Below are 13,765 nucleotides of genomic sequence, written 5' to 3'. Positions count from 1 at the left end.
AATCTTAGAGGTGCTATATAAATGTTACACTGAAGATAGTAATTCTTATTATTTGTGAAAATCTTGGTTTCAGTTTCTCATTTTTTATAATGCCTGTTAGTGAATTATAAGACCAGATTTTAGCTCATGTTTATTGCTTGTTTTATCTTTATTTCATAGATCCTCTGCTTGGCAGAACAGATACAATTCACTGAAGATGTAGAAAATGCCATACAAGATCACAGTCTTCATCAGATTGAGCTAGAACTTATGGCTAAACTAGAGCATTATACTGGTATAGACACCAGTTCAGAAGATCCTTCCAATACAGGTATTTATAGCATTTCATGATGGAAGTAAATTCATAAAACTCAAAAATACAATGAAAATCTTACTAATTCTAACTAACTTGGGGAAGGCAATTCAAAATTAGGGAGAATTTTGAGTTAGAAAATACTGAACACAAAGTAAGATAACAAAGATTTATAGAGAAGATCTAATGATTTAACATTAAGAAGTAAATTATTAAAATATAAGCATAAACACGTTTATAACACTAGCCACAGAAAAACTAAAATACAGAATTCATTTATTGAAAAACTTATAAAACAGTCATATGAGAGCCATTCTTTCATGTAATGAAAAGTATTTAAAACTAGAACAATATTTGCATTGAAGAAACATTAGACTAATAAGAATAGTGGTGAAACAAGGATCTCTTTATTCCCTAAACTTATTTGATATAGAAAAAGAAATGATAGCTATAGTTATAAAACATGAATGATGAGTGTGCAACAATAAACATTGGAAAAGACAAAATTATCCTTATTTTCAGACTTTATGATGATTGTTCACCAGTAACTTGGGAAAGAAATTAATTGAATTGAGCAAAGTAGTTAACAAATTATTCTAAAATGCTGAAAATTGGTTTCTCTTAAATAGGGTAGACATTTCCATACAACTGTATTTGAATGATACATTTTGCAATATTTTACAGAATACTTTCTAGCTCAGGATTGTGGATTTTCACATATCTGTATATTTTGACAAACAGTAGGAGTTGAAAGAACTGACCAGTTATTTTATAAATCAGCAATCACTTATTTATTCCTCATCAATAAGCATTTATTGGGCACTTGGCTATGTGTGGTATTAGAATATGGTGACAGGTGGTTGGAAAATAAGCGTACCTAAGACATTGTCATAGAGGTGCCTTTATGGACATGAACTGTTGATCCTAGCCCAAAAGTGGGCCTTATTGAAGTTCTCAGGGCTTCTATTTGTGTGAAACTCTTTCTATGCCTGTAGTACAGGATGATTTGATCAGATGGGTGCCAGAGATCTTCAAGAAGTTACAGCCTGTTGTAGATACCAGTGATACTGTGTCTTGTGCAGAAAATATAGAAGCTCCAGGGCAGCAACAAGCTTCCAGCTAAGAACTAGTCAAGGTGGCTTGAGAGAGAGAGACAGAGACAGAGACAGAGACAGAGACAGAGACAGAGACAGAGACAGAGACAGAGACAGAGAGACTCTGGCTTCTTCTGATACCAGTTAGAAATTCTAAGTCCCAGCCAGGGGAAGAGAGTCTGAAGAAGATGGGCCTTACCTGGAGGCTTCACACTTCCAGAAAGGCAGGGTCACTAAGTCAGCTTTTCACTCACCAATGGTCACAGTTACTCCTCCGAGTCAGTGCTCATCTTCCTTTCAGCTCTGACTGACTGATCCTTCACTCCAAGCCAGGGTGACTGACTATCCTCTTTAGTCTTTTCCCCCTCTATTTAAAGACCTTTTTCTCTTGTGTCATCTCCTCTAAATTTTCACATCTACCAATCACAGCAGACACTTTTCCTCCAGGACTGCCCATTCTTTAGTTCTCACCTTTTTTGGTTAGATTTTCTCCAGGACTGCCCACTCTTTAAGTTCTTACCTTCTCTGATTAGATTATATCTTTTTGGGTTACTTAACACCTCTTTGTGGTTAATTCACCTTTTATAGTTACTTAACAACTTTTTGTAGTTAAAATCTAAAAATAGATTGTAGCTTACAATTCTAGCTTCACTATAAAGGAAGAGCTAAGTACCTTCATTGTTACAATGAGGAGATAGCTAAATCCAATCTTCAAAAGAGCCCTTCTTAATCTTAATGCTGTCCCTCTGAATCTACAGCCCACCTTATCCTATGTATATCTTATTTGTATATAGTTATTTATCTGCTATTTTTCTATTAGACTTTGAGGTCCAGAGCACCAGCCCCTGGCACATTCTTAATAAGGTTCTTAATAAATGCCCCTTGGCTTAACTTGACATCTCTTTCCTTCCTTCCTTCCTTCCTTCCTTCCTTCCTTCCTTCCTTCCTTCCTTCCTTCCTTCCTTCCTTCCTTCCTTCCTTCCTTCCTTCCTTCCTTCCTTCCTTCCTTCCTTCCTTCCTTCCTTCCTTCCTTCCTTCCTTCCTTCCTTCCTTCCTTCCTTCCTTCCTTCCTTCCTTCCATCAGTATCCTAGTTTAGATTCTTACCACCTTACACCTGAATTAATTCCTTCAAAATTGGCCTTCTTGTTTCCAATTCCTTCAGTTCATCTTCCTCACAATTCATCTTCCTTTTCCACATTTCTATTCATAAAAACAGATCTGACCACATTACTCTAAAGTTCAGAAAGCTTCAATGATTCTCTGTTATCTCGAGGATCAAATGTAGATGCTTTCTTGCCATTTAAAACCCTTCACAATTTGACTATATTATACTTTTCCAGGATTATTACACATTACTTTTTTGTATGTGATTTAGTCTAACCTAACTGTCCTACCCATTTGTTCTCTTCTGTGACAGTTACAAACCTCAACTTCCATCTCTCTGGCTGAGCTGTCTTCTGCTTGGAATGTACTCTTCCTAACAGCCACCTCTTCACTCCTTTTCAAGTTCACTTTAAATGCCATGAGGCTTTTCCTCATTCACCAATTTCTAGTGGTTCCCAAATTATTTTATGTTTAATGTATATTATATTTTTGTTTTACAAGTGTATATATTATATTTACTAATAGAATATAAATTTCTGTTTCTTTTTAGCTTTGCTATCTCTGAAGATTAGCCTCTTGATTGCAACATGGTTGCTGTTCAATTGATGTTTTTTGAATAAATGATTGCTCTTTAGTCTTCTGACTTACATTTTTTTTTTGTATTATTCTACCTCTGGCACCTCTTAGAAATCCACATATCTTCTTCCTTACTTGGCATGATGCAACTAATGCAACTCTCTCCTAGAGTTAAATCAGTTGTGCCTGTCTTACGCAGGTAGATGTAGGGCTACACTAATAATCTCCAAGGAAGCAGGATTTTATCCAATCCCATGCTCATCATGAGTACTACAATGTGGGATTGTTAAATGGCCTATTAAATAATTCTTGTGACCTATGTACAAATGATGAAATTGTCTCCACCTACTGAAGATTCACTTCCTTTACCTTGTCTCATAAGTGCCTCTTTTCTTTTAAGACATAGCCCAGACATCATCTTTTTCATGAATCTTTCCTGATTCTCACAACTGCTATTATTCTCACCCTCAAATTGCTTCTCATTTATGTGTTTTGTACATTTGTTGTTATTTAGTTGGTTATAGTCACATGGAACTCTGTGACCCCTTTTGGAGTGTTTGGCAACTATACTGGAGTAGTTTGTTACTTCTCTAGGTCATTTTACAGTTGAGGAAACCAAGGCAAAGAGGGTTAAGTGACTTGTCCAGGGTCAGATAGCTAGTATGTGTTTGAGGCTGAATTTGAAATTAGATCTTTTTGACTCTAGGCCTTACATTCTATCTACTGCACCAGCTAGTTGCTTTGTATGTATTTTTATTTATTCTTTTTATATTTGTGCTATAAACATTTGTATATTTGTTTTTCTCCCTTATTAGAATTATTAGAATATAACTCATCTCAAGTAGGGAATATTTCTTTCTTTAATTATATTACTATAACTAAACACAATGCCTAGAATATAATAGAGATTAATAAATACTTTTTGATTAATTAATTGATTATAGACTTAGGGTTGAAAGTAATATTAAATTTTATTTATTCCAACCCCTTTAGATAAGGAAACTGATAGAGAACATGTGACATGTATAAGATTACAGAGATGATGAAAGGGTATATCCAACATTTGAACCCGTCATGAGATTTCATATCTAGTGTAATAGGTCCTCTCTGCTTTACTAAATTGGTAATGATATTCCATTTGTGACTTCCATGCCAAAAGCTTCTCTTAATTCAGAAATCTCTTTAGCCAGCTTCACTCAGCTTTCTAGTAAGTTATCTCAGTAACCCTCTATCTAATTCTAGGATCCTTTAATTCTATGATTCTTCTCTCCATGAACCCTTTTGAATACTAACATAAATCTTAGCCAAAACAACAATTTCTAAAATTCAGAATCTCTGAAGATTGATTTCTTTACTTTTAAGTTTATGAATATTCAACAATATCCATGAACTAACATTTTTCTCCCTTAAATATTTTATTTGTGTACAGAATCAGGGATTCTTGAACTCAAACTTAAAGCGCTTATTCTAGACATTATCCATAATATTGATATAGTGAAGCAGTTAAATCAAGTTCAGATTCACACCACAGAAGACTGGATTTGGAAGAAGCAAGTCAGGTTCTATATGAAAAATGGCCAAACATGCTTTGTTCAGATGGTGGATTCTGAACTCCAATACACCTATGAATATCAGGTAGGAATGTTTTGAATTTTTAAAAATGTTTCTGTTGAGGTAGTTTGCCATAAAGTACTACAAAATGAATTAGGAAAACTTGGGCTCAGATCCCAGCCCTGCTTCTTTCTGTGTCTGTGTCACTTAATGACTACGCCTCTGATAATTCTCTAGCACTTGTCTACAAACATGCTGGTGGAGAGAAGTCCCAAACTAAAGTTCATGATGCTGACAAAAATCATCCCTGCATTTGCATAAAATGTCTATATTTGTGGTAATTTCTTCAAAACTTGATTAGCATTAATGAAAAAATTATCTTTTCATTCAATAGCAATTTAAAAAGATATTTTAAACATTTCATCAATAGTCCATTTTATTTAACAAAAAGATTTCAGAAAAAATATTTTTAAGAAATCTATGTAGACAAAAGAGTTAAAGTAATTTAACTGATAACAGCCTCTCCTTTTTACTTGCTCAAATTAGCCTAAGAGGTACTCAAGAGTAGTAGATCTGTCCCTTTTTGGTTTTAGGATTTTCTCTCAGTGCCTAACATAGTGCCTTTAAATAGTAGGCCCTTTAATTCTAGCTGATTGATTGGCTGACTCTGAAAACTTATTTTTCAGTGTTGTTGAAAGGAGGCTATATGTAAATAAATAACATGGTGTTTATTAAACAAAATGAGATTAGAGGAATTCTAATATTATGCTCAATTATGATGTATTAAAATTTACATTATGACATGACCTTTCATTTAAGTTCATGTAAAAAAAAAAGAGACATCTTTTCTGTTTTTTGTATCATTATAAATAATAAAGCTGCATAGGAGAGGCTAGAAGCCAGCTGGGCTCTTTTAAGATTATATTGTTAATATAGCTCTAACCAGAGAGGAGGTTTATATTCAGACTCAAATCTTCCATCTCTAGGCAAAGAAAAACCTTACAAACTAAATAAAATTTGGATTATGAATAGAATTCTTCCTTGAAATCAGCATATATGTCAATTTGATAGTATAAAGTTACCAGTTTTATAAATGTACTTCTTCATTCTAACTATGTTAAAATAATTCTCAATTCTAATACAGCTTTCAGATAAAGAATTATGTGGTTTTGAAATGTGAAATGTGATTTCCTTATTTACTTATATTTGTGACTTTCAGGTTTTTTGTGTGTCTTTCTAATGAGCTTGATTGATCTATTTGGAAAATTAATAATATACTCATTTTTTTTCGAACTGAGAAGAGAGCAAGTTATTGATAACACTATACTCAACTCTCATATTAAAAAAAATAAAACTTGGAAAAAGAACTTTAAAATTTAATCTTAGTTGTTTTAGAATATACTTCAGTAAGAATTCTTTTAATTTTTGTTTTGGTGCTAGGATATTTAATCTTTTTCTTTTTTAATGTTCCTTAAGTAGAGAACCATGGTTTATACATAATTATAGATATTGATTAGAAAAGCAGCATTTTCAGTTATTATTTCACATTTCACAGGGCAATGCTCCCAAGCTTGTTTATACACCATTGACAGATAAGTGCTACTTAACTCTCACACAAGCGATGAAGATGGGTCTTGGAGGAAATCCGTATGGACCAGCAGGAACTGGCAAAACTGAATCTGTAAAGGCTTTGGGTGGACTTCTTGGACGACAAGTTTTAGTTTTCAACTGTGATGAGGTAGTGTAAAAAAAATAAGTATTATTAATTGTGGAGGTATATTAATCAGATTTTTGTCTTGGTTACATACCATTCTATTTGAAATATATCCTCTTCTGAACTCTTCCTTTTCTGCCTCATTGTGGCATGTAAGTGACTCAGGATTCTTTAATATGCCAGCATTGCCTAAGTTTGAAGGTTCTGTCAAATTGGAAAAGCTTTGAGTACAGGCTTAGTGACAAAAGTCCTTAAGCTTATTTTTCAAAGCCAGTCTGAGTATGGAGAGATTTGGTCTAAATTGACAGCAAGATAATGAGTTATTTGATCACAGCAATTCTTGAAGACTATCATATAGGGTTGGCAAACTGCATTAGAAGAGAAATAAGTCATATTATCAAAATCACAAATCCACAGTAAGACGCTTAACATATGAATACAGTAGACAGTCTACTTTTAGATCATCTATCTGAAAGTAGAATCTGATATTTTCGATTAAGCAGTAGTGTATTATTTCCTGATCTAGTTTACATGGAGAACTTAAAGGTCTCAGAATTTTCCTATGTAAAAAATCCCCCCAAAACTTAAAATAGCTTTATTCTCTTTGCTTTAGAAAGATATAAGATTTGTTTTGTCAACGCAAAATTTTGTATTTTAAATGAATAATTGATATTTCCTAGGGTTAAGTTAATTTAATAATTTGATTATTAAAAAAGAGAAAAACATTGAAAACTAGGATATTTTATTATCTTTTTAGATTATCAAATTGGAAATAAGTACCAGGAATGATTTTTAAAAATAATTTAAAAGAGTAAAAACAAAGTATGTGGCTTCTACATTATGCCTTGAATTGGTACTTTTTAACCCTTCAATCCACTTTTCTATAATGATTTATATTATTTAATACTCACAAAATGCTGTTGAGATGAAGAGTGCAATGGGAGGAAATTAAAGTATTAGATGGTGAAATAGGTTTCTCAAGGTGTATGTAGTAAGTAACATATAATGTGAAATTGAAAAAATTAGTTAAATAAGATTGGATTCTTTTGTTTTTTAGGGTATTGATGTGAAATCAATGGGCCGTATATTTGTTGGTCTGGTGAAATGTGGGGCTTGGGGATGCTTTGATGAGTTCAATAGATTGGAGGAAGCAGTGTTGTCTGCTGTGTCCATGCAGATCCAGACAATCCAGGATGCTTTGAAGAATCATAGAACTGTATGTGAACTTCTTGGCAAAGAGGTATAGTGTTAAACTTCAATTTTTTCCAAAGGCAGATAATTTAATGAATGGAAATATTTTGAAAGATTTAACACCACTTGCCCTTCATCATCCTTCTATTTGACTATGTCTTTATCCCTTGCCTCTGATCTGTTCACCAGCTTTCATCCCAAGAAAAGTTTCTTCAAATTTCTTTATCATGCCCATGGTCATAAACTAAGTAGTCTTCATCACCTTATGCCTTAATTTAATTGGATAATTTCAGGTACAAATGGATCCAAATTCTGGAATTTTCATCACAATGAATCCTGCTGGGAAAGGTTATGGAGGAAGACAAAAGCTTCCAGACAACCTAAAACAACTCTTCAGACCAGTAGCTATGTCTCGTCCAGACAATGAGCTCATTGCTGAAGTGATTCTATATTCTGAAGGCTTTAAAGATGCTCGAGTACTGGGCAGAAAATTAGTAGCCATTTTCAATCTTTCTCGGTAAGTGTTGTATTTGAAAAATATTTTACATGTACCATGTTTTTAGGATTTACTGAATAGTTAATAATATTCACTTCATATTTGCCCTGTTTGTGACAGAAGATACATTTCTATAATATGAAGTTTTATGATAGTTTTTTGATAAGTGGGAAAAGTAAAACCAAAGTTTAGTTCAGAATTGTTTCTTTGAGTTGAAGAAATGAATGTGAATAACTGAAAAGACCCACATTTATTAGGTGCTTATTATATATCAAAACTTAGGCTTAAGTACTGAGGATACAAATAGAAAAATCAGGTAGTTCCTACTTTCAAGGATTTCACTTTAAAAAATAATGGGGAATCACATGCTGCAGTATTTAAATCCAGCAGCCTTAGGAAGGGTCAGGTTTTTATATGTTTCAGTAATAGGGTAGTTGGTGAAATTACCCGTTTTGAGAGGATACCACTGGTTCTGTTTATCTTTGCTTATATGTTTATTTCAGGACTCTCTAGTGAAGTCATACTGAACTAGTTTCAAAGTAAATTTGCTAATTGACCATTCTATAGCTACTTTTTTTTTTTTGAGTTAGCTACAATCAAGTGATCTGGGTTAAAATCTGGGTTCTGATACATACTATCTGGGTGACTCTGGGTTGGTCATTTAATTTCTGTTTGCTTCAGTTTCCTCAACTACAAAATGGGGACAATAATAGCACCTACCTCACAGGTTTGCTGTGAGGATATATTAAGATAATATTTGTAAAGGGCTTAGCATAGTGGAGTCATGGATAGAGCAACAGGCCTCAAGTCAGGAAAACTTGTCTTCCTCAGTTCAAATCTGGCCTCAGACATTTACTAATTGTGTGAGCCTGGGCAAATCATTTAACCATGTTTGCTTCAGTTTCCTCATTTGTAAAATGAACTGGAGAGGGAAATGGTCAACCACTCCAGCTAGACTTGATTGAAAAGACTCAACAACTTAGCATGATGCCTGGAATATAGAAGATACTGTATAAATACTTATTCCCTTCCCTTCTGATTTCCTACCTAAAAGGGTTATTGTGAGATAGACAACATTTGTGAAGCTCTTTGCAAAACTCAAGGCACTATATAAATGCTACTTTTGTATTGTTGTTGTTATTTTTCTTGGATAAGAATGATTCCCTTTTCTTATCTCATTTCTAGTAATTAATAACAGTCTTCCTGACTTTGCATTTGTATTGTAGCAATCTTGGTCCATTCTAATAAGAAATGGTGAGAAACAGTCAGAAAACTGCCTATGTTTTGTTCTTAGGGAGTTCTTTGATGGCTTGTTCAATTTCTTTTTCTGATATGGGATTATTTAAGAATTCTATTTCTTCTTCTGTTAATCTAGGCAATTTATATTTTTGTAAATATTCATCCATATAATCTAGATTGCCATACTTGTTGCCATATAATTGGGCAAAATAGTTTTTAATGATTGCCTTAATTTCCTTTTCATTAGAGGTGAGGTCTCCCTTTTCATCTCTGAAACTGTTAATTTGGTTTTCTTCTTTCCTTTTTTTTTAGATTGACCAATACTTTGTATATTTTTTTTTCCAAAATACCAGCTTCTAGTCCTATTTATTAATTCAATAGTTCTTTCACTTTCAATTTTATTAATTTCTCCCTTAATTTTTAGGATCTCTAATTTAGTTTTCATCTGGGGATTTTTAATTTGTTCATTTTTAAGTTTTTTGATTTGCATGTCCAATTCATTGACCTTTGCCCTCCCTAATTTGTTAATATATGAACTCCAGGATATAAATTTCTCCCTAAGTATTGCTTTGGCTGCATCTCATAGATTTTGAAAGGATGTCTCATCATTGTTATTTTCTTCAATGAAATTATTCATTGTTTCTATGATTTGTTCTTTAACCGATTTTGTAGAATCCTATTATTTCATTTCCAATTAATTCTTGATTTGGCTCTCCATGTTCCCTTACTAATTATTATTTTTATTGCATTATAATTTGAAAAGGTTTCATTTATTATTTCTGCTTTTCTTTTCTGCACTTGTTTGCCATGTTTTTATGCCCTAGTACATAGTTAATCTTTGTGTATGTACCATGTGCTGCTGAAAAGAAGGTGCATTCCTTTTTGTCCCTATTCATTTTTCTCCATATATCTACTAATTCTCATTTTTCTCAGATTTCATTCACTTCTCTTGCCTCTTTCTCATTTATTTTGTGTTTTGATTTATCTAGTTCTGATAGAGGAAGGGTCAGGTCTTCCACTAGTGTGGTTTTTCTATCTATTTCATCCTTGAGCTCCACTAGTTTCTCCTTTAGAAATTTGGATGCTATACCATTAGGTGCATACATGTTGATTACTGCTATTTCCTCATTGTCTATACTGCCTTTTATCAGGATGTAATTACATTCCCTATCTCTTTTAATCAGATCTATTTTACTTTGGCTTTGTCAGATGTCATGATTGTAACTCCTGCCTTCTTTCTCTCAGTAGTCCAGTAGATTTTGCTCCAACCTTTCACTTCTAATCTTGTGAGTGTCTACCCACCTCATGTGTTTCTCATAGACAACACATCATAGGATTTTGGTTTCTAATACACTCTGCTATTTATTTTCATTTTATGGGTGAGTTCATCCCATTCACATTCAAAGTTATGATTGCCACTTGTGTATTCCCCAACATTTTGATATCCTCTCATATCCTCTCCTAGTTCTGTTCTTTCTTCTTTTGCTATGTCCTTTTAAACCAGTGGTTTGCTTTTAATCAGTCCCCCTAATCCTCATCCTTAATATGCTTCCCTTTCTGCCCCCTTTTTTTCCTTTCTTTTTTTTAGGGTCTGTTAAGTTCCCTCCCCCCTCTCCCTCCCTTTTTGTACTCCCTGCTCTACTTCTCCCACCCTTAGTTTTTTCTTATTATCCCTGTAGGGTAAGATAGAATTCGATAACCCAATGGATCTAGATGCCCTTCCCTCTCAGAATTGCTTTCACTGAGAGTAAGGATTAAGTATTACGTATTAGCACTCTCTTCTTCCCCTTCTTATAATAGTATTCTTCCCCTCCCCTTCCCATGTGCCTCTTTGTGTGATATAGCTTATTCAATTTATTTTATTTCTTCAAGTTTCTCTTGGAACCATATTCTATTCCCTCTGCCCCTTCTTCTTTTTTTGCATATCATCTTATGCCACTTATTACCCCAATCTCTTCCTGTGAATGATTCTTCTAATTACTATAATAGTGCATGTAATTTTTGAGAGCAATAAATAACATTGCCCCCATATAGTAATATAAACAATTTGATCTTATTGAAGCCTTTAAAATAAAAGTTTAAATTAAAAAATATTTTTTCCCCTTTCCCCTCTCTTTGTTATTTACCTTTTCATGTTTCTCTTGACTTTTGTGTTTGGATATCAAACTCTCCACTTAGTTCTGGTCTTTTCTTTACAAATACTTGGAAATCTTCTATTTTGTTGAATGCTCATACTTTCCCCTGAAAGTATATAGTCAGTTTAGATGGGTAGGTGATCCTTGTTTGAAGACCCAATTCTCTTGCCTTTTTGAATATTATATTCTAAGCCTTGTAGTCCTTTAGTGTGGAAGCTGCCAAATCTTGTGTAATCCTGATTGGTGCTCCTTGATATCTGAATTGTCTGTTTTTGGCTTCTTGTAAAATTTTCTGCTTGGAAGCTCTTGAATTTTGGCAGTTATATTCCTGGGGGTTGTCTATTGAGGATTTAGTGTAGAGGGTGTTTTCTGAACTCTTTCAATGTCTATTTTGCCCCCGTGTTCAAGAACATCAGGGCAGTTTTCTTGAATAATTTCTTGTAGCATGATGTCAAGATTTCTGTTTATTTTTGGGTTTTCATGTAGATCCATGATTCTCAAATTGTCTGTGATCTGTTTTCCTGATCTGTCATCTTTTCAGTGAGATATTTTATGTTTTCTTTTATTTTGTCAATCTTTTGACTTTACTTTATTAATTCTTGCTCTTTTGAAAGATCATTGACTTTCAGTTGCCTAATTCTGGTCTTTAAAAATTGGTTTTCCACTATGATCTTTTGATTTTCCTTTTTGGTTTCGTCTATCCTGCTTTTCATGGCTTCCAGCTGTTTCTCCAATGGGTGTTTTTGTCCTTTAAACTGTTACTTTCTTTTTGAACTGTTTCCCACTTTTCTTGCCAGTAGGTTTCCATCTTTTTGATAAGCACCGATTTAAATTCTTCAAGAGTTTGTGGCCAATTTCCATCATTTTTGGAAGGGTTTGGTGCATTTCTTTGTATTTCCTCTTCTGCTATTTCCTCTGTAGTTTGGATTTTTCCTCCATAAAAATTATCATGGGTCAGCACCTTCTTTTTGCTTTTCTTGGTGCTGGGAAGTTGTTTTAGGGTACTGTTTTCCATCACTATGGTGGTTTTTCCTTCCCTTTCCAGTCAGAAATCTGAGTGGGGAGGGCAGGTTTTCTATGTATCAAGCTAAGGAGCAAGGTTTTTGCCTGCGGCCACCTCTCCAGTGTCTGCAGCTTCTACTGTTTGCTGCCCTTCTCTGTGCTATCTCCCTGCAGATGCCCACAGTCTTTGCTCTTCAGTCTGTTGGAATTTCAGGTCTATCTGCTCTCAGGGGTAGATCTCCAGTGGTATTAGTCAGCTGCCAAGGATCTAGAAGTGCCCTTCGCTTGCTATAGAGGTGCCCCTCCCTCCCTCCCTCACTGATTCTAGCATGTGATAGCTCTGACTCTGGCTCTGTAGGTGGGTTGGGGGAGAGTTGATCAGCTCGTATTTTGGTGGAAGCTTTTTCACCCCCTTATTGTGTGGAAATGTCCAAATCCCATGTACCTTCAACCTTACTGTAGAGCCCTTTCATTCCTAAGAATTTAGTTTTTTTTTTGCCTTTTGAGGTAGTTTATATGGGTAGGTGGTGAGGAGAGTAAGAGAACTGAGTCTAGACTGCTGCCATGTTTACTTGGAAGTTTGAAAACTGTCTTTATTTTGGATGCCTAATTAGCTGATGAGAGTGCTTAGTGGAAAAAAAAGGAGATTTGTCAAATATTGTTTTGATTAAATTGCTAGTTCATTTATGGTTTCCCTAATTCAGTGAAAGCCACTATCAGAATTCTATAAAGTTAGTCTTTCCAAGTGATTTATTGTAGATTGGCTGGTGCCTTAGATAGAGTCCTGGGCCTGAAGTCAGGAAGACTAATTTTCTCCAAGTTCAAATCTGACCTCACATACTTACTAGCAATGTGACCTTGAGCAAGTCATTTAATATCATTTGCCTCATTTCCTCATCCATAAAATGAACTGGAGAAGGAAATGACAAATAATTCCAGTATTTTTGCTAAGAAAACCAAAAATGAGGTTAGATAGATCAGAAATGACAGAATCTATAACAATAGAAGAAAATAACAATTTAAACTTCGAAATCAATAGAATATAACTGCAGTCATTTACTGCAACTTGATTTTCCGTGTATGAATTCTGCATTTCTTTAAGTGTGACAAAAATAAGAATTTTTCACTGTTTTTTAATTGGTCAACTGATAGCTGAAAGTTAAGATACAAATGTTTTTAAACTCTAGAGAGCTTTTGACACCTCAGCAGCACTATGATTGGGGTTTAAGAGCTTTGAAGACAGTACTGAGAGGAAGTGGAAATCTTCTTCGTCAGTTGAAGAAAAGTGACTTAAAGGAAAAAGGTATGATTAATTATTTCAAATTCATAACTTTCCTTTCTGCAGTTTGTGTTATTAGTGGTTGAAATAC

General features: G+C 34.1%; 1 protein-coding gene across 2 annotated transcripts in view; it reads left to right on the top strand.

The window, feature by feature from the left end:
* Positions 1-13,765, top strand: part of DYNC2H1 (dynein cytoplasmic 2 heavy chain 1) — a 453,597-nt gene that overhangs the window by 85,985 nt on the left and 353,847 nt on the right. For both annotated transcript variants that reach the window (XM_056794452.1, XM_016433898.2), the window contains exons 31-36: positions 160-310; positions 4,497-4,702; positions 6,174-6,356; positions 7,390-7,572; positions 7,817-8,040; positions 13,583-13,698. In XM_056794452.1, coding sequence (XP_056650430.1) covers positions 160-310; positions 4,497-4,702; positions 6,174-6,356; positions 7,390-7,572; positions 7,817-8,040; positions 13,583-13,698 — 1,063 coding nt within the window. The remainder of the gene's footprint in view (positions 1-159; positions 311-4,496; positions 4,703-6,173; positions 6,357-7,389; positions 7,573-7,816; positions 8,041-13,582; positions 13,699-13,765) is intronic.

The sequence above is a fragment of the Monodelphis domestica genome, chromosome 4 (assembly GCF_027887165.1).
Source record: "Monodelphis domestica isolate mMonDom1 chromosome 4, mMonDom1.pri, whole genome shotgun sequence".
In the NCBI taxonomy this organism is placed as follows: Eukaryota; Metazoa; Chordata; class Mammalia; order Didelphimorphia; family Didelphidae; genus Monodelphis; species Monodelphis domestica.
Note: the sequence above shows the minus strand (reverse complement) of the source record. Positions and strands in the feature narration are given on the sequence as shown.